Consider the following 27,985-nt stretch of genomic DNA (forward strand, 5'->3'; position numbering starts at 1 on the left):
GTTCAGTATAGCACTGGACGAAGTGATCAGGCAGTGGAGAGCAATAAACGAGGAAATGGGAATAACAAAGACCCATGTGGGGGACAAAAAGGACAACAGGGCTCAAGTGGACTGCCTAGCCTTTGTAGATTACATAGCAATATTAAGTGAGACGGAAGAAGACGCAAAGACACAACTCGACAACTTAAGTAAGGTAGCCAGAAAGGTGGGACTGAGGATCGCCTATAACAAGACAATGACATTAAACACCACCGCAAACTGGGAAACACCGGAAGGCACTGTGCAAATGGTGGGCAAATTTAAATACCTGGGAGAATTTATAACAGGAAGGAACAGGAGCAAGGAGGGAATAACAGAGAGGATAAAGAAGATGAGGTCAGCCTTCTGCATGACGAGAGAGGTATACAATAAAAAGAATATATCCACAGCGGCAAAGATAAGCCACTACAAGGCAACAGTGAGGAATGCAGTATTATATGCTGCTGAGAGGATGACACAAGGAAGAAATGGGGCAGAGCAACTAGAGAAAGAAGAGAGGAAAATACTGAGAAAAATACTAGGTCCCAAAAGAGGTGCAGAGAGGTGGATGCGAAGACCTAGGGAAGAATTATACCGGAACGTGAGAACAATATCCGGGGAAATCAGACTCAAAAGGGCACGGTTTGCTGGGCATGTAGTTAGGATGAGTATGAACAGAATGACGAAGAGAGTATGGGAAACAACAGGGAGGACAAGGGGAAAGACAGGAACCAAGTGGATTGTTGAATTTCGGAAGGACTGGTTGGAATTGGGGATAAAGGTCGAAGGAAAGGAAAATTGGAGGAACAAATATACACCGACAAATATGGCGGAGGTCAATGACAGAGAAGAATACAGGAAAAGATTAGAATGTCACCAGCGGAGCCGCCAGGAGAAACGGAAACTGAAAATCTCAGAAGAAGAGCGGGAGAGGAGAAGAGAAGGAATGAATAGGTTCTGGGAGAAGAAGAGGAAAATGCAGTCCACGAAGGGGCTACCCGTGGTCCTACAGAGGCCGTAGCGCAAGAGGAAGAAGAAGAGTGCGTAGTGTCTGTTCTTTTGGACATGTCCGAAAGATCAGACACTACGCATTCATGTAACTGATTCGCCTAGACTGGCAATGAATTCACCCTCTTCAGTGAGGATGCACGAGTACTCCGACCTCCTGCGAGAATGTAGTGGCGAGAATGCCGGTAATGGACAGGGACAGCGGATAGGTGGCGCTCTGTGGGAAAGTGGGTCGGCCGTGAGGTGTGCCGAGGTAGTCCACGCAGCTGGCCTAACACTGTGTCTTGGATGGTGCAGTGGTTAACGCACCTTCCTAGTATGCAGGGACCCAAGGTTTGGGTCCCGCTCGGTATACATTTTCACTCATCGCCGCTAATTCTGCGTAATGTCCCGATGCAACTGACATAAGTAATCCCTTCCCTTTCTTTTCCTTTCTCCCCTCTCCACCATCAATTTACATATAAGGTACACTGTGTTCATCTAGTTCCCGTGGGCGTACTTACGGATACGCATGTGCTCATTCCATATGCATTTCCGACACCTCGCTGCTTAACGAAATTCACTATCTGATTAGAAGTATCCGGATACATTAATGGACATTAATATGAGGCGCATGCATCTTTTCCCTTTATGATACCCTTAACTATGTTGAAGACATAGTAGTTAGGTATCTGAATGTCTGTGGGGCAATGGCAGCCGATTCTTCTTGAGGAGCCGAAACCAGGGAATTTAGTTATATTGGACTCAAAGGTCTGGAGTGAAGTTGACCCGGCTGGATTAGATAAGTAGCTTATGTTAGTAATGAGGATATTTTTGGCACAATATAACTAAGATATCTTCCAAACAGCTTCCAAACGGAAACAAAATAAAGCTGATGCTACATTTAAAGTACATTTACTTCAAGAAGAGAGTCCCCAGTTACTATATCAGAAAAAGCGTGAAGAATACGTAAGTTTAAATGTAAAAGCGGATAACATTAACCAGGAATGGAACAATATAAAGGAATCACTAATTAAAACAGCAGCAGAAGCACTTGGCACAAGAAAGAAAAGTTTTTTTTTTTTCAAAAGGGACCTGCTATACTGGGATGATGAAATACGTAACTAATTGAAAACAAGGAGCATGAATTCCCTAGACGATCAAGACCTGAGACTTGATTATAAAACGAAACCAGCTCTACTCAAAAGGAAAGTCGAACAATATAAAAACAATCAGTGGGGAAAATGTATTACGGATATTGAACATGATGTCGAAGGAAAACAAGACAAAGCATACACGATAATGAAACATTTAAACAAGGAAGATAAGGACAATCTGCAAATGAACAGGGTATCTGAACCTAATTGGCTACAATACTATAAATCACTCTGGATGGGTGTGCAAGATACACAGGTGGTTCCGTCTGAGTCTGAACCAAATAGGAAAGTAGAGTTAATAACGTTGGAGGAGCTACAGGATGCAGTAACGTCTAGTAAGAATAGCAAGACTCCAAGGTGTGTAAAATTCAATACAGAGCTGATAAAATAGGTACCAAATATTGGAAAAACAACATTCGATTTTATGAATATTTGCTGCCGAAGTGGTTATATACCTGAAAAGTGGAATATGTAGCCCAGGTATACCCAGTCTGTAAGAAAGGAAACAGATATGAATGTCAGAACTGCAGAGGTATTAGCTTTCTGAATTCATGTTATAAATTATAAGCTAGAATTTTAAGAAAGCAACAATCGCGAGTCGTTGAAACTACTCTATAATATGCCCAACGTGGTTTTCGAAAAGGTAGAGCATGTTTGGGCTGTATCTTCACCATGACATAACTAATAGAAAAACACGTGAATTCAATTCACCAAATTTTCTTGCCTTCATTGACTACGAAAAGGCATTTGATAAAGTAAATTGAAACAATATGTTGGAAATTTTAAGAAACAGAGAGAGTCCATCTCATGTGAGCTGTAGAGGTTCCATACGTGAATAACAAAATACAAATAATAAAAGCAGGCAGTAGACATAATCTGATTGAAATAAACCAAGGAGTTAGACAAGGGTGTCCGTTCTCACCCACTCTTTTTAAATTTAACGATGTGGATATCAGTACTCTACTTTCTGCTGACGGCCAAGTAATTAATAGGCAAAATGCAAACGTCTTACAAGAAACAGTCTTTGATCTAATTAAAATAGGCAGAGAATACAAAATGAAAGTCTCCATCAAAAAGACAAAATCAGTGGCACTTTTAGGACACCTGCCCGTGCGAGTTAATATTGAAATTGTTAAGCAGGTCACAGAGAAAGTTAATACATCGAAATATTTATGGTGCAGTATTATGTATAGGGCGATCAACGGGATATAAATATGTTAGACCTGTTTAACTATTTATATAGAATTTTCCACAGAATATTAGGAAAGGAAGTTCACAGAGATACTCTTCTGAAGTTCTATAAGGTTCTGGCTATACCAGCACTGCTCAGTTGATGCGATAACTGGACTCTTAAGAAGAGAGAGATGAAAAGAGAATAGAAGCATATGAAATTAATTTCCTTGGACACGTGGCTGGATACACTTTGATGAATAGAAGGAGAAATTATGAAATCTGAGCCGAATTGAATATGCAAAACATAATTGATATAATAAAAGAATATCAGTTAAGACGGGAAGACAGTACTCCAGCTGGAAGAATCACTAAAGCCATACAGTATAAACAAGAAGCAAAAGATCTTTAGGAAGGCCGATGAAATGTCTTGAACAGTTTTGAGGGAGATGGAACAGACCAAAAGATGTAGACGTGCATGTATGACTAAAAGAAAGAATGGTTAATAGGACACTTTCTGAGGCATCAAGGAATCCTCAGTTTGGCAGTAAAAGGGAATGGTGGGGGAGGGGTGAGAGGGGGGGGGGGGGGGTTGTAGGCGGAGAGCAAGGTTTGAAAACAGTAAGCAGATTCAACATGATGTACGTTGCAGAATCTTTGTGGAAATGAGGAGGTTTGCGCACGATACACTAGGCTGGCGAGCTGCAGCAAACCAGTCTTCGGGCACAAGACAACATAACAACTTGTTTGAAATACGCTTGTATCTTGTACTTGTGGAGTACGAATGTAGATGTAGAGGCAGGAAGTGCGTAAATGGAAGTTCTCTACCTGTATTGGAAGCGGTCAGAGTGACATGCAAACTAGGCATTGGTCTGGAGCTGACAGATACGGGCAAGATAAGGGAACGAGCCATCTGTCTTCGCGAGCGGCGAAGAGTGCGTCAGCGAGCCGCGCAGCAGCGGGGCTGGGTGAGCTGAGCTCCCCTCCCTGCCGCCCCCCCCCCCCCCCCCTGCTCTGCGCGGACGGTCTGTCCGTCACCGGACGCGGCGTCAGTTCAGTGCTCGTCGGGCCAGCCGCCAGCAATGGGGAGAGACGACATGCTTTCTCTGGTGCTGCCTCTGCTGCTCGCCGCGGTCGCCCTGGCCGTGTGGCTCTGGGGGCAGCTGAGGCGCCCTCCGGGATACCCGCCAGGTAAGGCGCCACCTGCTGATGCAGAACGTCCTTATTGGAGGCCCCAACACACACACACGAAGCTATCGGCTGGTCGATCGCCTGACCAATTTCGTGCCAGCTTGCCTACGTCCCGACCGACTGCACTCAGCGATGGCAGCTCCGCAGCACCCATTGTTGTGACTCGACCATCTTATGTTCGTTGTTTACGTTTTACGAGATGCCGCTTGATTTTACACAGAAACAGAAAAGAGGGGTTTCCCCTGGCTGTATCAGAGGTAACAAGGCTAACCAGTAAAAAAGTTGAGAGAAAGCTGTGGGCACAGAAGTGGCTTAACCCTTTCAGACCCTCTGGCTACAATTACGTACCTTAACTCTTACAGTGTCTTAGCTGCAACAGAAGTCTTTTCCCAATGGAAACCTTAGGTACACATTCGTGAATGTCATTACGTGCAAGTGCCGCCAACTGTTGAGCGCCACTATGAAAATATCAGCAAGTAAATGTAACAGTGACCACCCCGCCCTGCACTAATGGTGAGATATCGGTCTTCTTTTGGTGTTGTGCACTGTGTACATCCCGTACTGTAGCGCCTGGACACGTTTACTGTCTGCTGGAATCGTTGCCATAATTTTGAGATCACACTTTGTGGCACATGGAGGGCCTGTGCTACGACCTGCTGGGTTTTACCAGCCTCCAGTCGCCCTAGTATTCTAGCCCTCATAACGTCATCAGTATGTGTTCTTTGAGCCATTTTCAACACACAGTCACCATTAACACGTCTAAAAACGTCTGCACACTTACTCGCTGCACCGTACTCTGACATGCACCTACACACCTCTGGGTATGTGGACTGCTGCCAGCGCCACCGTGCGACGACCGCAGGTCAGATGCACGGCATGGTCATACGCCGAGGTGATTGAAACTCGCAAACCACCCACTAGAGCGTTGTTTCACCATGTATCAGCATTATCCTTAATTTATGAGCATGAGTGTAGAATCACTCTGGATAGTCGCGAAGGGAGGTACGCCCTACACATCTTCTGTATATCAGTTACTGACAAATCCACGGCGGATAACACTTGTTGCTGCGCTAACTCCTACTGTATAACGTGTGCAGTTGTAAATCTGGAGCATGATTCTAGAAATTGCCTATTTCGGTACGACTGATTAGCTGAATCTGATGATGTGTCGCGCTGCAAGAACTTTACCGGAGGTCTACAACTAATAGTATCTCAAGAGACTGACAACAAAATACGTCAGAGATGTTTGAAAGCAAAATTTTCCGCATTTATAATCAAATAGAAGATATGAAAGGATTCTATGAACACTTAAAAGTGAAATATAATAACCGCCGACGACGAACAAGTGCTCGACATCGGTTTGGTAAATTAAAAAACGTATAAGAACCACGCACCGATGTCATTATATGGGGTGTTTCTCATTAACGTTTAGAAAACCCCCAAAGCGACGCAGATGACTTGGAGAAAAATAAATTAATATGAGACACATGGAGCCACGCACGTGCGAGAGGTACGCCATCTGCTGATGTCACATGTTCAACATTTGTCATCCACTTTTGGGGTATTTCCCAACATCTGCGGCCCCATGCGTCTTGTCTCAGCTTATCTTTGTCGCTTAAGAGGTTTTTAAACGTTCATAAGAATCACCCTGTATACACAATAAAAAGTTTTTCATCAATGATCGTTATCAATCCGAAGATTGTTTTGGACATCACAGTGTTTTACGAGACATGGTCCTGTTGGAGAGTGCATGTGTTTGCCTGCCTCCGACCTACGGACCGGCCTACAGTTTAAAGTGAATTCCAAACCGCGGCATTTTCCATAGCAACAAACACAGCCAAAGATGAAAGAAGCGGTAAGTGGCAGACAAAAATCTTAGGTTTGACCAGGACCGAACCCAAGATCTGTGGACTTGTAATCTGGCATTTTTAACACTCAGACTCTTTCTTTTCCTTTTTTGTCTCCCATATTCCCGTATACCCCCTCGTTTCTCTCTCCAAAAATACCTTCTTCTCACGCTATATTCTGTAAAGTGCTTTTTTGCCGTTTTCTCCTCTCCTTTCTCATCATTTAATCCTTAAGTCTGCCAACGATTCACTTCAAAAAATGGTAATACACCCAATACATTTCTGCAGGTAAATTGCTTTGATATTTAAAAGCTAACAACATCGGACTAGTACACACGAAATGTTCCACCGATGTTGGGTGGCGTATGGTGCTCAGTGAAATGTTGCTGGAAGAGGATGCTTCCTACCAGTGTTAGGTGGGAGGGGGTGCTTCGCATGAATGTGCCGTAGCAGAGAGTGCTTGGTACCAATGTTATCAAGATTATTGTGGAGGTCACTTTTTTAGTTAATCTTCTGGAACTCAAATGAGTAAATCTAGTGCTTCCAACAAGTTAAGAAATATTTCTTAAGACTAGAAAATTTTCATTAAAATATTTTTACTTTACGGCAATAATTTTATCTTACGCAAAAATTTAAAACTCTAAAAATAAGTTTCTGAGTAGGAGCGAAAATCATGATGCATATCAACGATAATAACAAGCATAGAATTTAATTTCTTCAAAGGCGGTGGAGCAGGATATAAACTTAGGGAAAAAACCACTTTTACACCTTTGATATCTACAAGAAATCGTTTGGTTCTTAAACTTCATTTTATAAGTGCTTTGTATGATTTTCAGACTTTCTTTCTTTGCTATTCTGACTGGATTAATTTAAGCTGAATGAATGTGTTTACGAAGATGGATGTTTTAAGCTTTCGTGATAAATATAACCAATGCTCAGCACTAGACTACATGCGCGTGGGCGAAGGCCTAAACTTCACTCAGCCTGGCCTGTAGAAGTGACGTAACAGCGTCGGAATGGACCAAGATGTTTCTCGTGTCCCCAGTTTCACATTTTTCTATACAGCTATGCTAACTGAACTGCAGAATATGTAACTGTACTGCTCAATATTGCGCTGTATAGTCCCGTTGAAACAGAGAAGGCATCAACTTCTGGGAAAAGACATGTTGTCGATCTTGAAATCTCAGTTTTCTGCCTCACCTGTATCACAGAAAATAATATTTTCTTTACCAAATAATAGATGGACACATCTACATAATAACATGTCCATATTCTTCAGAGACTATTTCAGCGGCTCTACCGTCTGAAACTGAATATACCTTGAGAAAGCCGCCTCAGGTTTTGTATGTGCATGAACAGAATGTAATATCTGCTCTAAGGTATGTTTCTGGGATCGTGGAAGATGCTGGCCGAGTGTACTATAGTTTTGATTGTACAGGGTGTTTCAAAAAGTACTTTACAACTTTGAAAATTCATATAAATTAATTCATAGTACCTACAGAGGTAATTATAGTGTCGGTTTGAAGAGAAATACATCAAGTTTTGTTTCGCTTGATTTGATAGAGCCGAATAGCACCCTAAGCAGCGCTAGTGGCAATTGCGTTTAAGATGGTACCCTTCACTGGACCTGAGCGTGCTAGCTGTTTGTTTTGTTTTGAATAATCGAAGTCGGCGACAACAGTTCAGCGTAATTTCCGTACCAAGTACGCTAAAGATCCTTCTAGTAGGCCTACATTTTATGAGTGGCATAATTGTTTTGCAGAAACGGGGTGCTCCGTGAGAGAATCATCAACGTGATAGTGTACCTGGATACGTTACAACAATTTTTGATACCACAGATCGATGAGGATGACCAAGAACGAAATGTTTACTTCATGCAAGATGGTGCACCACCCCACTAACTGGCTGATGTACGGAATTTTCTCAGTGACCGCTTCCCAGGTCAATGGACAGGCCGTGATGCGAAAATTGCATCGCCACCCCGTTCGCCAGACCTGTCACCACTTGATTTTTTTATGGGGTTCATAAAGGATACCGTGTTTGTACCTTCTGTGCCCCGGATTCTCTACCTGAACTTAGAGCAAGAATTTACGCAGCCACTGAGCAAGTTACACCTGCAATGCTACAGCGAGATTGGGAAGAAATTGACTTCCGATGGGATGTGTGAAGGATAACCAACGGAAACCACATGCATATTTAGTCGAAGGTCAAAAAACTTGATAACACTAAACCTAGCTCTATATCTTGTTTCAATAAATTTATGTGAATTTCTTAAGTTGTGAAGTACTTTTTGAAACACCTCATATAGTGCTGATGAGGAAGGAAAGGGGTGTCCAGGGACACGGCGTTGACCTCCGCACGACACAGTGTGGGACTGGTCCATTTCTGCAACGCGGTAAGGGTAGGTACGAGGAATCGAGGAGAAAATGTTGGGGAATCCAGTTCGATGCTGTTCTCTAAAGCTTCGCATCTGTCTTGGCTGCAAAAGAGCGCAGAAACCGCAGCCACGCCAACAAAACGTGGGAAGTGTGGCACCACACAAACGAAAGACGCAATAGTTCCCGTCGCACTCCGCAACGTGTAATATGTTTTTTAGTAGAATCGCAGATCATGATTTTTAGAAATAGGTGATAATACTGTACTGAATGAAAACTCTATAGCACAGAAGTCTATAGCCTGATAACGGCAATGAAAGTGTCTTGCACTTTGTATCACATGTCAAAAAAGGAACAGTCCAGAACGGTAACATACAGATACACAACATAACATATTTTTAGAGCTGACCATTACAAATAGTGTCGTAGAGCACAGTATTTTTTCTTTGCCACCTTAGATCAAAATACATATTGTCACGTACAGTTAACAGGAATTTGCAATTACATAACGTAACAACGTAACGTAACAATAGTGTTAGGAGACTTTAATGCCAAAGTAGGAAAAGAAGAAATCTACAAACCAACCATTGGGAATTACAGCTTACGTGATGAAAGTTCAGAGAATGGTGTGCGACTCATAAACTTTGCAATGGCAAATGGTCTCACATTAAGCAGCACAAAATTCCAACACAAACGCATTCATTTAGGGACATGGATATCACCAGATGGAAAAGTAGTGAACCAGATTGACCATGTCGCCATCCAAAGACGATTTCAAAACAGTATTAAAGACGTTAGAACTTTTAGGGGAGCAGATTGTGAGACAGATCATATGTTAATCATAGCTCAAATGAAAATAAAGCTAAAAAAGAAACAAAGTACAAATAGGGTTGAAATTAAAAGGTACGATGTAGAAAATCTGGCAGAAGAAAAAATAAAAGAAAACTTTAGGAAAGAAATGGAAATTAACCTATCGGAATCTAGACTGACACATAGTGACCAGCAAGACGTGGAAAGTAGATGGAGACACCTCAGAAGCAGTATTCAAGATGTAGCTTCCAAAACTATAGGTAAAAGAAAACGAACTAACAAAATCTGGTTTAATATAAAGTGCCAAGAAAGAGTACTGGAGAGGCAAAATGCGAGGAAGGCATGGTTACAAGACATGGACAATATTACACTAAAGGAGAGATACTATAAAATCCGCAAGGAAACACAACGAACTCTAAGACAAGAGAAGAGAAAACACTACAACAACATGGTAAGAGAAGCGGAGGATGATTTCAAGCATCACAGAGCAAGACAGATGTACCAGAATATAAAAAAGTCCTTGGGAAAATTCACTAAAAGGGAACAGTTTATAAAGGACCATAATGGGAAAATACTTACAAACAAGAATGACATACAAGAAACATGGAAGACATACTTTACACAGCTGCTCAACTGCAATGATCCACAATATTACTTTACATTTGAAGAACCAGATACAGTTGATATACAAGTCACCACACCATCAGTAAATGAAATAAGACAAACAATAAAGAAATTAAAGAACAACAAGGCCTGTGGGGAAGACCAGGTATATGCTGAGCTTTTAAAAAATGGAGGACCACAATTGGAAATAGAACTACATTCCTTAATTGAAACAATTTGGGAGACAGAAAACATACCGGCCGATTGGAAAACTGCAATTATATGCCCCATCTTTAAGAAGAATGATCCCCTTGTCTGTGATAACTACAGAGGAATTGCCCTACTCGATGTCACGTATAAAATTTTGTCGATGTGTATACTACACAGACTGATTCCCATAACCGAAGAACTGATTGGGGACTACCAATGTGGTTTCCGCACTAACAGATCCACTTTGGATCACTTATTCACATTGAGACAAATAAATGAGAAGGCATGGGAATTTAATGTCGATATCCATATTCTATTTATAGACTTCAAGAAGGCCTATGATAGCATACACCGACAGACACTCTTAAATACCATGAAAGAATTTGAAATACCATTAAAATTAATCAAATTAGTTAAAATGTGTTTGGAAGAAATCATATGCAAAGTTAAGACACCTGCAGGAGATACTGAAAATTTTAAGGTGTACACTGGACTGAGACAAGGGGATGCCATCTCACCTATTCTATTTAATATTATCTTAGAGAAGATTGATAGAGAATTCACCAAAACTAATCCACAAGGGATCCAACTGCAGGGACAGAACATTACTAGACTTGCTTATGCAGATGATGTAGCCCTAATAAGCACTTCAAAAGCTGTATTAATCAGGGTGATGCAAAATTATTACAAAATAGCTGAGAAAGCGGGACTTCATGTGAATGAAGAAAAGACAGAATATCTAGTCATAAGTAAAAAACTCCAAAAGAATACACCACTGACCGTAAATGGTCTCACTTTCAAGGCAGTTGACCACTTCAAGTACTTAGGGAGTCTTTTTAGCAGAGACAATAGAGCAGAAATAGAAATAGACGCCCGTCTAGCAGCAGCTAATAGAACTTTTTACAGCTGTATCAAAATTTTAAGGATGAGATCACTTAGTACTGAATTCAAAATCCGTTTTTATCAGTCAACTATTGTACCAGTAGCATTATATGGATGTGAAGCTATTACAGTCAGGAAAAAAGATGAAGAAAAACTGTTGATATTTGAAAGAAAAATACTAAGAAAAATATTTGGACCAATCTTCGATGAAAATGTCATGGAGTGGAGGATAAGGAAAAATGAAGAACTACGGGAGCTGTACAAACATAGTACCATTGTGGAAATGTTAAAGAAGAGAAGACTGAACTGGGCTGGTCATGTAGCAAGGATGCCGGAGAACAGACTACCCAAAATAGCATCCACTAAGAAATTAGAAGGAAAGAGAAGAAGAGGAAGACCTCGAATTAGGTGGATGGAGAATATCCGGGAAGATGCAGCTAGGATGGGCATCAACTCTGATTGGACAACAATTTCCCTGGATAGAAATAATTGGAAGAGGCTCGTAGAGCAGGCGTATGGTCGATAAGGCCTTAGCCACGTGTAAAGTAAAAGTAAAGTAAAAGTATGTGTTACATGACAGTTTCAGACAAAAGCTTCTGTTTCCTACTACAAAACAATTATTTCGTTGCTTAAAATGGGGTTCAAGCAGGTACTTTTTACATTAGATTTAAATCATTACTAACAACAAAATAGTAAAATGGTGGCGTATCTCAGTCTGTCTCTTCGAACACGCTAGTCTCCAAAACTACTAGACATATTTTTATGGGTTTTTCACAGGTAACTTGAGAGTGGCTTGGGGTAAGACATAAGCTTTACTTCATCAAAATCTGATAAGGAAAAGAAAGATATTGCAATTTAAAGTTTTATCCATGCTGACAAAATGCGAAAGTAGTTCTGTACGAGACGTTTCCAATACTAAACCGCTGAACCGATTTCGATGAAGTTTGGTATGGAGATAGCTTGAACCCCGAGGAAGAACATAGGCTACATTAGAAAATAAAAGAAAATCGTCTCCTAAGAGGGTGAAGTAGGGAATGGAACATATTTTTTTGCTTCATTAAAGATAAGCCATGTTAAGAAATTATAAAATTTGTTGCATAAAGCACACGTTGAATAACGTACAGCTACTTCAGGCAGTCTCCTGAGGAGAGCTGACGTTATTGCCTACGCAATACCTTACTTACTCACAGTCACTCACCATAACAAAACTATTGATATGCGTGCACAGCCGCAGGTATTATCTGGTAAAGATATATTATTTCTTGTACATTTAATATTATTTGACAATGAATTGAAAAGTGCAAGGACGACATCCGAAAAATCAGGAGACCAAGATAGCCGACAAACGATTCTTACATTCCTCAGACATTTGTGGTGTGCGGTCCATTGTGTGATCTAGCATTGTTCTGCTGGAATATGCCATTTGGTATTCTGATCACGAAGGATATGACAACAGGGTTTGGCATCCTTTCCACACACAGATGAGCATTCATCCACCCTTCAACAACTACCAAATTAGTCCTCTTGTCAAGACCATTAGCTTCCAACACAATGATTCTAGGACTTGGAGGGTATAAGTCTGGAGAGTCGCTGCTTCCTGTGACCTTTCAGCAAGTCGTCTGTAGACACACTGGCCTCGATCTGGCCGCCACAGCCAGAAGCGAGACTCGCTGAACACCACAGGTTACCACTCAGTGTCCCAGTCGACTCTGGCTCTACGTCATCTACGTCTTTCGTATTTGTGATATGATGTCACCGGGAAACGACACATGGCAACTCAAGATTTCAACCCATCTGTCCGACAGCTCATGGCGACACTCTGGCCAGCAAAATCTGCCCGGATTTCAGCTGTTGCCATAAGTCTACTCTTGAGAGCCTGTCGAACAATCCAGTGATCTTCTAGTAGTCCTTGTGGAAGGACTTATGCCTACTCACCTCCCTGTACTGTTGTCGTGTGTCCATGTTGTCACGACTCGTTCTGCAACACTTGTACTACAGCTAACTGTCTGTGCGATATGATCCATGGTCTCACATGGCAATGACTCAATCTTTCCCAAAGTCGGAAAGATGACAATAATCTGCTCGTGTATGTCATCTAGGCGTGATGTGTATCGATCTCCATCTGAAAAGTTCCACTACCGTTATCCTCACGCAATAGCCGATAGACCTACTCACACCTTTCTTTATACGTGGAAATGGCTTTTCTCTATACTGCAGATAATATCGCGCAACAATGGAATTTTAATCAACATATCACACAGGCAAAGAAATACTCTTCAAGGTTTTCATGGTATATCACGTTCCGTAACCGTATGCTATTGCATCGGAATAGCTGGGGAGAGCAGCCGTAACAAAACTATGAGACAGGTGAAATACCCTCAGACTTCAAGAAAACTGTAATAATTCCAATTCCAAAAAAATCAGGTGCTGACAGGTGTTAATATTGCCGAACTATCAGTTTAATAATAGCCTAGTAAAGTTACATCTGCGAAATATGGAATACTTTTGATTTTAGGTATGCTGTATGTACTGTCCCTCTTGTGAAAAATCTACGTTTTATATCTTCCTCCTTATGCGTTATCCACCATCTTGAAAAAACCGCTAAAGAATGGCACTTTTTTCAGGTTTTCTTCGGTGACTCGCTTTCAGTGCATTTAAGGCAAAAATTTGAAGTTATCAATTTTAAAGAGCGTTAAACTTCATGCAAGTTTCGTACATAATATAAATTCGGAACAGCTACTAAGTTAAGACGCAGTAGAAACCTGCAAAAAGTCAAGAAATCGCAAAAAGTTAGCTAAGTCGGTGGATTCTCCTTAATAATTTATTTTAGTGCAAACTCTTGCATTAACAGTTTCAGTGAAAGTGGAAAAAACTAAGAAAAGTGCTATTTCACAGCAGGGTTTTCAAAGTGGTGGATAACACACCAGGGGGAGAACATGTAAAACTTCGATTTTTCACGAGAGGGATAATACATACAACACACCAGAAAATCAACATTTCTTCACATTTTGGAATCCAAAGTGCTGTTTCTACTGCATTGTATGTAATTGTTGCAAAATACTAACACAAATCATTTACAGAAGAGTGGAAAACCTGATAGAAGCTGACCTCGGGGAAGATCAGCTTGTATTCTGGAGCAGAGTGTAGCGCTGCATCAAGCCAAGCTTCTGACTGAATACCTCAACAAAAACGTGTAAATGATTTGTCATATAAGATCAGAAGCAACTTCAAATGGTTCACTAACATTAGTTTTACCTCCAGAAAAGCACCGTCGCTGAAAGGTGCCAGGGAAATACAGAACAAGTTATTCAACTTGATGTTCTGAATGCCAGTTCTCTTTAAACATCGATAAAAGCAAGATGTTGCGTTCAACAGAGAGAAGGATCCCGACAGTATCCAATAACAAGTTGTGGTAACCTCTGGAGCGTGTCGCATCGTTTAAAGAACGTAATGAATCGAGAAGATGGACGTTTGGACACATATAACGACATGAATGTCGCGAACTAGCAACGATCATGGAGGCAACTATGGCAGGGGCAGGTGTAGATATAGCTGTTATAAAGCAGGTGGTTGATGATGCAAGATGCAGCACTCACGCTGAAATGAAGACGGTAACTGTCAAGTGACAGGCCTGGAGAACTGCATGAAACTAAACTTAGGACTGATGTGCGAAAGAACAATAATTACTGTAGAATGCTATTATAGGTGGTCTGTTATTTTTGTCTCCATTACACAAGAATTGAAATCGTAAGCAAGTGTGAAATTCGTGTTTCCTTGGCAGCGTTTACAATCACTGGATAGTGCAGTATTGCTGTTTCTGCCTACAGTGACCATTCAATTGAGTAATCGAAACTACAGTCAGGGACCAATTCAGTGCATTAGCTTGTCACTGGCTCCACACCCTTGCTTCCAGTGGCAGGCTGAAACATTCAGTCGTCCCAGAAGATGCAGTCGGCCCCGAGATTGTTACTGAATCGGAAGAGCACTCTTTGTCTATAGATTAGAATCCTGGTCCAGCACACGGCCTTGATCTCTGAAAAATAACAGAAAGCGAAAGAGAATACTAATTTCGATGAGCCAATATTTTTGTCAATGTTACTCCAGACTTGAAATGACAACTAAGTTTGATATTCATGTTTCCTTGGCAGTATTTATAGACACTGGATCGGCGAAGTATTACTATTTTTGCCTATGGTAATCTTTGAATTACGTAATAGAAACAGTTGTCGCGGTACTATTCAGTGCTTCAGCTTGCAACAGCTCCTCTCCCTTGAATCCAGTAGAAGGTTGAAATCAGTCCTTCTCGGAGTTGGGCTTTGTTGATGAATCGAAAAAGCACTGTGTTGACTTTAGAAAAATGATTATAGAAAGAGAATCTATGCGGAACATTTCAGAAACATGCGAAGCAGCTCTCACTACTGCCGCCTAACACCAGATTTGACATCTGGGAACCGGAAACTCTGCTTATTAACCTCGTAGAATGGATCCAGAATGATTATTGGCGAAATACTGAGAAAAATTTCGCCCATCTTAAGTGGGGGTGTTTCTAGTCACGGAACCACCATGTACTGTTCTGAGCAATCTGCAGTACACCTCCCGAGCCAATCTCAGATATTCCGTTAGGATGTATGTCCTGTCCACAGCATTCGCATAACGGGCTCTCTCTATCTCTACTGAAAGTTCTAGTGGTTTCTCTTCTTCTTTTTATGAGGTTGTTTCTGTCTTCCTGACTTTTATTTGCATTCCACTTTTCTCCTGCCTGCTGTCTTACTTGTAGAGCATTATCGCATTGATCGTTCTAACATGTCTGTTTTTCTTACTTCATTTCCTTTTTTTTTTTTTTTATTTTGTAATGGTGCCGGTTTGACTGCTGCTGTGATGGTGGCATTTTTGTGATCGTCTAACGTTTGAAAGTCTTGGTTTTGATATTCTGTTTTTAATTTTCCCAGCTACAGCTTAGCATTCTCGTATTTCGGGATCTTTGTTTGCCTACACACTTCACGTTTAAACTTGATAAATTCGATGTTTTCGGACTTTATAATAAAACATTCGTTATTTCTTTTGATGACTGTTTACTTGTTGCTCATGGTCTGGTTGTTTTCTCTTAAATTACATAAGTGTCGCAATTCGAGTTGCACACACAACTTAAGTATTAACGTAGGACCAGTTTCAATAGTGTGTGCATCCGTTCGTGCTGTGAACATGAGGTAACGATTATCTCTGGTTATAATTAGTGGTGAAAAAAACGATTTGTGTCACCTAAAACTGTGGACGGGCTCATGATCTTTCGCAGGCTTTATGTTTCGCAAGCAGTACTCTGTCGGTCAGGTAATCCCAACGCAGGTAACACAAACGACAACAAGCGCACCGGTGAAAACAGTTACGAAACCAATTGAGTTGTCCTCATACTTGTTAGGATGAATGTAGTATCGGGAATAGTATGGAATACAACTGCTCAGTGTTGTGACATGATGAAAAGATAGTTTTCATCACTTCAGCTTAGTTCATGTGTGGTACTAAACTTCGCCGCTAAAAAGTCATTTGTATTCTGTGGCAATTCGATATATTTAAAGGTTTTGCGATGTTCCAGCAGTGTGACTTACCTGAATCTGTGTGCTGGCGTACTGCTGGCTAGACGGATTAATGAACTAGATCGTCTCTTCGAATATATCTCGTTGTTTGTATGCGAGTCCTCAGTCGCTAAATGGCCTTTCTTGGGCACGCTAACGGCATTTGCTATGCCACGCTATCCCAGTCCTGCTCATGCATACGTTTCGTCAAGTGCAAGAATGATCTTAAAGGAAAGATAATCCCAAAGAAGTCTAAAAGTTCGGTCATATATTTGTAAATAGGCTATGAACGACGTAGCAGAACTGAATTAATTCACACGATTCTAAATAAAATAGAAGTAGAATAAAGTGCGCAATAATAGTTTGCGGCATTATGTAACTGCACTATACTTCAACAATCCATAGAAATCGATGTCAGATGAAAAGATTGGAAAAAGAAAACAACATATGAAATTATTTCTTGCATTAACATATCGAAGTCTATTTAATCTGCCGACTAGATTGCTTACCCACGGCGACCTTACACAGACTTACATTTTGGTGTTTCGAAAATTAACGAGTCATTATAACTGGCCCAAATCAGAAGGCTTGAATTTAATACACATATGACAATGCCACTATGTACATTTAAATGTGTAAATTGACGCTCAATGATTTCTCGCAGACCAGACTATAAGAGACATGTGAAACTTACCGATAAAAACTTTTCTAAGAACCATAGAAACCTAGTACCTGTCTCAGGACGTATGTTTCTTTGTAGTTAAATCGCAAGGAAAACAAGAGAAATTGCACGTAGGTGGCTTATATGCGGTTCATCTACATCTACATCTACATTGATACTCCGCAAGCCACCCAACGGTGTGTGGCGGAGGGCACTTTACGTGCCACTATCATTACCTCCCTTTCCTGTTCCAGTCGCGTATGGTTCGCAGGAAGAACGACTGTCTGAAAGCCTCCGTGCGCGCTCTAATCTCTCTAATTTTACATTCGTGATCTCCTCGGGAGGTATAAGTAGGGGGAAGCAATATATTCGATACCTCATCCAGAAACGCACCCTCTTGAAACCTGGCGAGCAAGCTACACCGCGATGCACAGCGCCTCTCTTGCAGAGTCTGCCACTTGAGTTTATCAAACATCTCCGTAACGCTATCACGGTTACCAAATAACCCTGTGACGAAACGCGCCACTCTTCTTTGGATCTTCTCTATCTCCTCCGTCAGACCGATCTGGTACGGATCCCACACTGATTAGCAATACTCAAGTATAGGTCGAACGAGTGTTTTGTAAGCCACCTCCTTTGTTGATGGACTACATTTTCTAAGCACTCTCCCAATGAATCTCAACCTGGTACCCGCCTTACCAACAATTAATTTTATATGATCATTCCACTTCAAATCGTTCCGCACGCATACTCCCAGATATTTTACAGAAGTAACTGCTACCAGTGTTTGTTCCGCTATCATATAATCATACAATAAAGGATCCTTCTTTCTATGTATTCGCAATACATTACATTTGTCTATGTTAAGGGTCAGTTGCCACTCCCTGCACCAAGTGCCTATCCGCTGCAGATCTTCCTGCATTTCGCTACAATTTTCTAATGCTGCAACTTCTCTGTATACTACAGCATCATCCGCGAAAAGCCGCATGGAACTTCCGACACTGTCTACTAGGTCATTTATATATATTGTGAAAAGCAATGGTCCCATAACACTTCCCTGTGGCACGCCAGAGGTTACTTTAACGTCTGTAGACGTCTCTCCATTGATAACAACATGCTGTGTTCTGTTTGCTAAAAACTTCTCAATCCAGCCACACAGCTGGTCTGATATTCCGTAGGCTCTTACTTTGTTTATCAGGCGACAGTGCGGAACTGTATCGAACGCCTTCCGGAAGTCAAGAAAAATAGCATCTACCTGGGAGCCTGTATCTAATATTTTGTGGGTCTCATGAACAAATAAAGCGAGTTGGGTCTCACACGATCGCTGTTTCCGGAATCCATGTTGATTCCTACATAGTAGATTCTGGGTTTCCAGAAAAGACATGATACGCGAGCAAAAAACATGTTCTAAAATTCTACAAGAGATCGACGTCAGATATATAGGTCTATAGTTTTGCGCATCTGCTCGACGACTCTTCTTGAAGACTGGGACTATCTGTGCTCTTTTCCAATCATTTGGAACCCTCCGTTCATCTAGAGACTTGCGGTACACGGCTGTTAGAAGGGGGGCAAGTTCTTTCGCGTACTCTGTGTAGAATCGAATTGGTATCCCGTCAGGTCCAGTGGACTTTCCTCTATTGAGTGATTCCAGTTGCTTTTCTATTCCTCGGACACTTATTTCGATGTCAGCCATTTTCTTCGTTTGTGCGAGGATTTAGAGAAGGAACTGCAGTGCGGTCTTCCTCTGTGAGACAGCTTTGGAAAAAGGTGTTTAGTATTTCAGCTTTACGCGTGTCATCCTCTGTTTCAATGCCATCATCATCCCGTAGTGTCTGGATACGCTGTTTCGAGCCACTTACTGATTTAACGTAAGACCAGAACTTCCTAGGATTTTCTGTCAAGTCGGTACATAGAATTTTACTTTCGAATTCAATGAACGCTTCACGCATAGCCCTCCTTACGCTAACTTTGATATCGTTTAGCTTCTGTTTGTCTGAGAGGTTTTGGCTGCGTTTAAGCTTGGAGTGGAGCTCTCTTTGCTTTCGCAGTAGTTTCCTAACTTTGTTGTTGTACCACGGTGGGTTTTTCCCGTCCCTCACAGTTTTACTCGGCACGTACCTGTCTAACACGCATTTTACGATTGCCTTGAACTTTTTCCATAAACACTCAACATTGTCAGTGTCGGAACAGAAATTTTCGTTTTGATCTGTTAGGTAGTCTGAAATCTGCCTTCTATTACTCTTGATAAACAGATAAACCTGCCTCCCTTTTTTTGTATTCCTATTAACTTCCATATTCAGGGATGCTGCAACGGCCTTATGATCACTGATCCCTGTTCTGTACATACAGAGTCGAAAAGTTCGGGTCTGTTTGTTATCAGTAGGTCCAAGATGTTATCTCCACGAGTCGGTTCTCTGTTTAATTGCTCGAGGTAATTTTCGGATAGTGCACTCAGTATAATGTCACTCGATGCTCTGCCCTACCACCCGTCCTAAACATCTGAGTGTCCCAGTCTATATCTGGTAAATTGAAATCTCCACCTAAGACTATAACATGCTGAGAAAATTTATGTTCTCTCTCAATATTGCATGCGTAAATGAAGAGAAGATGGAGCTGATGCTGATATGCAGAGATTTCTATCATTTATGGCCACTGTAGGAGCACATCTGTATATGCCGCGTTTCACTCGCTAGAACATGCTGTTTCGTACACGGCCTGTGATAGAAGTGGTTATTCTTGTCACACAGAATTGGCAGCAGAGGTCGTTGCCAACTGTCCGACATTTCGCGTAACTACCACTAACCTACTTATCTGAGCGATAGAAACGAGGCTCTCGATGTCATGTATTGGCAACGTTTCTTATAGCACACAATGTCACTTCTGTATTGTTTTCTCTTCCCTCAAATGACCTTGCCTATATTCACCTCAATCTTGAACCCTAATTGTACGCAGTAATTGATTACTGTAGAACACAATGCCTATGTGAACTACGAAAATACTGTTTCGGCAGTGGATAATCAACTTACAAGTCATCGTCTCTAATGGCTTCTTAAAAACTCATCTCTCTGTTTCCTTCACACAGTAAGAGAGCAGAGATTCATACTGATTGTGGCATACAATATAGGATGGTAGCGTTAACCAGTCAAAATTCGTATAATATCTTAGTTGTAAATATTCAGCGTCTTTTTCTGTTCTTGTAATTCACCAATGAGCAGCTGAATTGTTGAATAGAGCACTGCCCTTTTGCCATGAAGAAGATGGCGTTTCGTCGTACCGCGGATTCCTGAAGACAGCCATAGGAATGAAAACAGATGGCCTCGGGGAAGAGTACAGTGGACTTTTTATTCGAGCTATCCTGAGAAAGTTCGGAAGCAACGGGGTGGTTACCCGTCTTTTCTAGTCGGACATATATCCAGCAGGGCACTGTGAGCGAGCTGATAAGATGTGTACATAACAAGTCGCCTTCGGTCATTCGCCCGTGAGGGACAATTGTAGTGATACGATTACTATTCCTCGCACTGAAGCAGTCCTTAATTGAAGAAGCTACCACTAGCATGAACTGTTTCCAATTATCGAAGAAACTTGATTTTCGCATGTATGCCTCATCGACGTGTACTTAATCATAAAACTATAAATCATTTAAACTTATCTTCTTTTCGCACAGTGGACGTCTGACGAATATATTTCAACGACAATGCTGACCGCAGTACTTTGCAAAGAGTAGCTATATCACTTGCTATTAGGGGAAACAGCTTTCATGCCCCAAAATAACGGGACATTTCTGTATTTATGACTGTTCAATTCGCCCGATGTCGGTTTGAAGAACGATTTTCGACACTTCGACACTATAATCCGATATCTACACTGCAACCCGACTTAATCAACGACAGTTGTGTCATCTTGTTGTACATGGATGTTTACCATAGTGTTGGCACGTAAAACATTCCCAGTAAGACTGGTGTGCCGTGAGGAGCATAAACACACCCGCCTCCCACCCCCACCCCCCCTCCTCCCCCGCCGCAGCCAAGAGTACTGAGAAGCTAGTATTCCCAATGAAGCTTCCCTTAGAGAAAGAAACTCTCCAGTGCTACTGAACGCTTTTATAATTGTAAAACCATGAGAAGGTTCATTCCATAAAGTATTTCAAGTCTTTCCATTCTATACAGAAAATGTTTGAGAAGAGATTGCTCGGGCACTGAAATCTCTTCAGAAAAAAGAAAGGTGGCCACATTTTTCGAAACGAAAACCGTTCATCATGTAGTTAACATAATGAATACTAAAAGTCTTGGAGTATAATGAATTAAAGTGTTGACGTGCTAGAATACAACGGATATTGCATCACCAGCCTTGTCATGGTGAGGTGTTAACGTGCATCGAAGATACAGATAGCCGTACCCTATGTGCAACCACAACAGAGAAACATCTGTTGGGAGGCCAGATGAAACGTGAGGTTACTACAGAGGGCCAGCAGCCCTTCCAGTAATTGCGAGCGCAACAGTCTGGGTGATTGACTGATCTGACCTTGTAACACCGAACGCCTGAATGGAAGGAGATTCTATAGGTGTTATATTTCCCGAGAACCTATAAGTCTACTATATGGCTTATTGATTATGGCATCTTCCTGGGTAAAATATTCCGGAGGTAAAATAGTCTTCCATTTGGCTCTCTGGTCGGAAATTACTCAGGAGAATGTCGTCATCAGAAAATACAATTCAGGTGCTCTACGTGTCGGAGTGTGAAATGTTAATTATCTTAAACGGACAGAAACATTACAAAACTGAAAAATAGAAATCGCTAGGTTGAAGTTAGATACAATGGGAATTAGTGAGGTGCATGGAAGGAATAACAGGATCTTTGGCTAGGTAAGTGCAGAGTAGAGGGAATAGAGGCACGAATACTGTAAGCGGATTCCCTTGGATGTGGGTCGCAGTAAATATGTAGAGAAGGTGGATAGAATAGCAGTCTTCAGACTGAAGATCACCACCACCACCGTCACTACAACAGCAACAACAACGACAACAACAACAAGAACCGATTTGCAGAAAGAGTAAGAATTAGAATGTGTCACAGAAGCATGTGATATACATGAAATAATACAGGTTGTATGGTGGAAAAAACTGCTACGTTTGCTATAATATTCAATACTCCAATGTTACCTGGCTGCCTTAAGACAGATTACACTGGACTCAAAGTGAGACGATTATTCGAAATCCCCTATAATGTTAAAGTGGCCACAGGTTTCCCATACCATATTGTGATAAAAAGACCTCGCAAGCAGCGGAAGATCGTGTCAAACAGTCCTTGAAACCAGACATCACATGTTTGCCCCACCACATTGCATGAACAGCACAAGTACACAGCCAGGGTGGAATCCGATATTCCTAAAGTTCAATGAAGAAAAAAAATGCATAGGAAATTAAAGCAGCAGGACCCAGATCGTATTTTGTAGTTAGAAAGTGATTCAACGTGGAACTACGCCACTATAGGGCGTCTGGCGTCTTCTGCGCCTACACTCGTGAATTCAACAGTGAATGCCCACGCCTCATAACGAACAGGAACGATAAACGCTGAAACTAATATCTGCACTTGCAGAAGCACATGTCATCCGTTGGGAAATGGGGCTCCTTTATGGGTTCAAAGCTTATTCAGGCAACTAAAAAGGGCCATAAATCAACACTCCAAACAAGAAAGGACTGCAGTAATCTACCTCACCATATCTTTACCACCCTTATCTTAGAAAGGCGAAGGCTTGACTTTGCTGGCATTACAACCTGCCATATCGTATGTTAAACACATGTCTGCAAGTTCTTGTAGTGAACCGTTTTCGACAATCACTCAAGAACAAATAACAGTCGTAACTCCACAGTGGGCATGTCACAGATAAATGAACCTTATTTTTCTTGGTGCTGCGGCCAAAGTCAGTACGGCAGGCAGTTCTTGTTATTAAACATAGGTAATACGCGGTGATCTTTCGAGATCTCGTATTGCATGAAATATTCCATTTTGACTGTTGATTCCGTGTGTAAAAATACTGTTTATTATCCTCTACCGTTTATGTACTTTTAATCTTAAATTTTTGGGACACCCTGTAGACGATGTATCTGTAGAAGTAGAAATATTAGCAACGGAATCATCTTCTCCAGGTCCTCCTCTCTTTTCGTTAAGCTACGGTGACGAAGAAGAGAATATGGGAAGATTTCTGAAAGGTGACACCCTTATTTTAGTGAAATTTTAACATAAAAGGACTCACGCAGAGCACCTCCAGATCCAACCACAGGACAAAAACTCTCTGTATTGTTCTGCAAGAAATACTCGCCAAACCGTCTGACTTGGGTGTGGAAAAGGCTATAAACTCTTTAGGAAGGAATACATCAGTGGCGAAAGACAAAGGTTGGAATCGTAGTGTACGACACTGTCTCTTATCACTCTTCACCCGTTACGCTTATCATGCAGACACAACCAATAGATGTGTCAGTGTGTGTCCCACTAACAATGGCAGTGTGTTGTGTCTGTTTGGTTCTCAGCAAACTTGTCGACAGACAATTCTTACACATCTCATTCGGGAAGTCCCCCCAATCAAACATGCTCCTTCCAACCATCTTCACACTTCTGATCCCTGACTTACACTGATTTGTTTCGCATGTTACTTCTGCTTTAACAAAATTTATCAGAGAGCAAACTTTCTCTTCTGCAACAAATCGTCATAACACACAAAAGTCACATACAATTACACTTACAGAATAATATAACTGACTAATACAACATATTACATCACCTTTCATTTACATTAAGGCATGGCAGTGTAGAGTAGTACCATGCACCGCACCTATAAAAGTCTAACAATAACAAGCAGTCATGTACAGACGATGTGTCACGACTCCTTTGTGACACATGTCTGTTCTTATGGTCTATCTAGGTGCTAGTAGTTACGGATCCTGCTGAGCGGTATCACTATTGTACAGGCAATGAAATCTTAATCTGTCCAAACAACGTATTTTTCGCGCAAAAAGTTTATCTTCTGCTAATATTTTGTCTTATGTTGATTATTGCGAGTTTCACGTGTTTAATTATTAGAGTGAAAGAAGAGCTGAACGTGAAATATCCGGTATGTGAATGTTTGCATTTCTACTAACTGAGTATATGACAGCTTGAGAATTGGTATCTGGATAATGTGAGTTAGTTATTTACACCAAGGGAAATTGGTAATGTGAAATTCGCCAGCTTTATGGTACTGGGCACGATAAACATACTCCGATAATTCAGTTTTTTAATGAATGTAAGGAACGAATTATTCAGACGTTTGTGGGTTTATTGAAATTCTTTATTTATAAATCGCTTTTAAAATGTAGCAATGTTTCAACTGGTCCAAAGTAAAAACATGGGATAGCAAGCTCAAGAACTGCAAGCTGATTATCTATGTTGATTCTCAGCCAGTCAGAGGTGGGGGCATTCACACACGTTTTGTGGGACAGAGAACTGCTTTGTGGAGTCTCAGACATTACGACAATCGGCTGGGTTTACATTGAACGCTGAAAATATGTTTTAAGTTTGAGGAATTAAAGTCTTAAAAAGATTGTGAAGTGACGAAAAGTGATAGCCGAATTTGCAAATTATGGATTTTCTGTATGAACTGTGACCTTTTGAATAACTTAAATCCGCATGGCGTCTTATTTCTTTTCACTCCCTCTGGTGTGCATCTCTAGAATGTTAATCACTCCACCTCAAATTTTCCTACCCATTTAGCATTACAGTGAGCCTGTGTCACGCTACACATCGTCAGCTGTATGATTACTCTGCAATTCACAATGAAGTGCCTGGCACAGCGTTCACCGTACATCTATAAACTACTTCTCTATCGTTCCCCTTCGAACAGCGCGCGGGAGAAACGAACGCTTAAATCTTTCCGTGCGAGCTCTTGATTTCTCTTCTTTTATTATGATATTTATTTCTCCCTTTGTTGGTTGGCGCCAACAAAATATTGTCATACTCTGAGGAGAAAGTCTGTGGTCAAAATTTCATGAGAAGCCTCTGTCGCAGCGAAAGACGCCTTTGTATTTGTCGCTGTAACCCGAATTTGTTTATCTACCCCTGGACACTCTCCTTTATTTCGCGATAACACACGAGCTATCCTCCTTTGAACTTTCTCGATGTTCTCCTTCAATCCTATCTTATGCGGATCCCGCAAGGCAAAGCAGTACTCCAGAAGATGGCGAACAAGCGTAGTGTAAGCATTCTCTTTAGTAGACATGTTATATTTTTAAGTATTATGCCAATAAATCGCAATCTCCGATTTGCTTTCCTCATAACATTATCTACGTGATAATTCCAATTTAAGCTACTCGTAATTGTAATCCCTAAGTATTTAGTTGGTTTATAGCCTTTAGATCTGTTTGATTCATCGTGTAACTGAAATTTAGCGGATTCTTTTTAGTGCTCATGTGGATGACTTCATATTTCTCATCACTTAGAATCAATTGTCTCTTTTTGTACCATACAGATATCTTGTCTAAATTATTTTGCAATTCGTTTTGATCATCTGATGCCTTACTAATAGCATCATCTGCAAACAGTCTAAGAGTGCTGCTCAGGTTGTCTCCTAAACGGTTTATGTAAATCAGGAGCATGAGAGGGCCTTTAACACTTCCTTGGGGAACGCCAGATATTACTTCTGTTTTATTCGGCAACTTTCCGTCAGTTATTACCTTTCTGTCAGGAAATCGCGAATCCAGTCACACAACTGAGACGATATTCCATAGTCACCAAATTTAATTAGAAGTTGCTTGTGAGGAACAGTGTCAAACAAAGAGCTTCTGGAAATCTAAAAATATGGAAAAAATTTGACGTCCACTATCGATAGCACTCAGTATTTTGTGACAGTAAAGAGCTAGTTGTGTTTCACAAGAGCAATATTTTCTGAATCCGTGTTGGTTATTTGTCAATAAATCGTCATTCATAATTTTCGAGAAAAGTATATGTTCCAATATCCTACTGTTAATAGACGTTACTGATATGGATCTGTTGTAATTTAGCGGATTACTCCTATTTTCTTTCTTGGGTGTTGGTATGCAACTTTCCAGTTTTTGAATAAGGATCTTCCTTCGATCTGGCGGTTGTATATGGTTGCTAAGTATGGAGCTCTTTTATCAGCATACTATGAAAAGAATCTGACTGGTATATAATCTGGACCAGAAGCCTTGGCTTTCGTAATTGTTTCAAACTGCTTCGCTACACCGAGGATGTCTACTTCTAAATTACTCATATTGGCAGTTGTTCTTGATTTCAATGCTACAATATTTACTTCGTCTTTCTTTATGAAGGAATATCAAAAAACCGTGTTTAATAACTCTGCTTTAGTTACTACCCGCAACTTTACCATTGGTATTGCGCGATGGAGATAATGATTACGTCTTCCTGCTGGTGTACTTTACATACGACCAAAATCTCTTTGGGTTTTCGGCCAGATTTCGAGACAGAGTTTCGTTGTTGAAACTATTAAAAGCATCTTGCATTGATGTTCGTGCTAAATTTCGAGCTTCTGTAAAACTACGCCAATCTTGGGGATTTTGTGTTCTTTTAAATCCGGCATGCGTTTTTCGTTTCTTCTGCAATAGTGAACTGTGTCAAGCGAATTTTTATCCGCTTATTTAAATAGATATATTTGACGTTTATTTTTGGTGGGTTTGGATGTTACAGTATTCAGTCTAACTACAACCACCTTGTCGTCACTAATCGCTCTTGCTGTCATGATGCTCCCTATTTAATCAAAATTATTTGTTATTAAGAGCTCAAGAATGTTTTCGCAATCATTTACACTTCGAGTGGGCTCCTAAACCAAAAGTTCAAAATAATTTTTTGAGAAGTCATTCAGTACGAGTTCGAACGACGTATTACGCCTACCAGCGACTTTAAACATATATTTTCGGCAACATATCGAGGTTAGATTGAAGTAAACACCAACTATAATTGAGTGGGAGGTGTACTCACTTGCGATGAGACTCTAGTTTTCTTTGAACTCTTCACAAACTGCACCATCTGAGTCTGAGGGTCGGTAAAGGGAACCATTTATTAACTTATTCCGGTTGTCAAGGATAGCAACTACCCACAGTAGCTCATAGGAACTACCTACTTCAATTTTACAAGGTAAACTACTTCTGACGGCAATAAATACTCCGGTACATACTATAGATAATCTGTACTTTCTTAGCCCTGTTAGATCCCTTCTAAAACTTTCGGCTGAACTTATTTTCGGCCTTAGCCAGCTGTCCGTAGCTAAAACGATTTGAGATTCAATAACTTCTATTGGAGCTCTGGTTCCTTTCCAACAAAGCTACGACAGTTTATAACTACTATCTGTCTATCTATCTATCACTTGAGCCTTGTCCCGCAGTTACGCAGGGTCAGCCATCGTTAATCGGATTTGGCATGTTAATGGTTAAGGGGTGGCTGGATGTCCTTCCTGCCGTCAACGACAGTTTATAACAAAATAATTGATTATTCCTGTGTC

General features: G+C 41.0%; 1 protein-coding gene across 1 annotated transcript in view; it reads left to right on the forward strand.

The window, feature by feature from the left end:
- Nucleotides 1–4,396: 4,396 nt before the first annotated feature.
- Nucleotides 4,397–27,985, forward strand: part of LOC124613041 (methyl farnesoate epoxidase-like) — a 191,913-nt gene continuing 168,324 nt past the window's right edge. Inside the window, exon 1 of the mRNA XM_047141609.1 lies at nt 4,397–4,523. Within this exon, the coding sequence (XP_046997565.1) occupies nt 4,415–4,523 (109 nt within the window). The 5' untranslated portion in view covers nt 4,397–4,414. The remainder of the gene's footprint in view (nt 4,524–27,985) is intronic.

The sequence above is a fragment of the Schistocerca americana genome, chromosome 4 (assembly GCF_021461395.2).
Source record: "Schistocerca americana isolate TAMUIC-IGC-003095 chromosome 4, iqSchAmer2.1, whole genome shotgun sequence".
Taxonomy (NCBI): domain Eukaryota; kingdom Metazoa; phylum Arthropoda; class Insecta; order Orthoptera; family Acrididae; genus Schistocerca; species Schistocerca americana.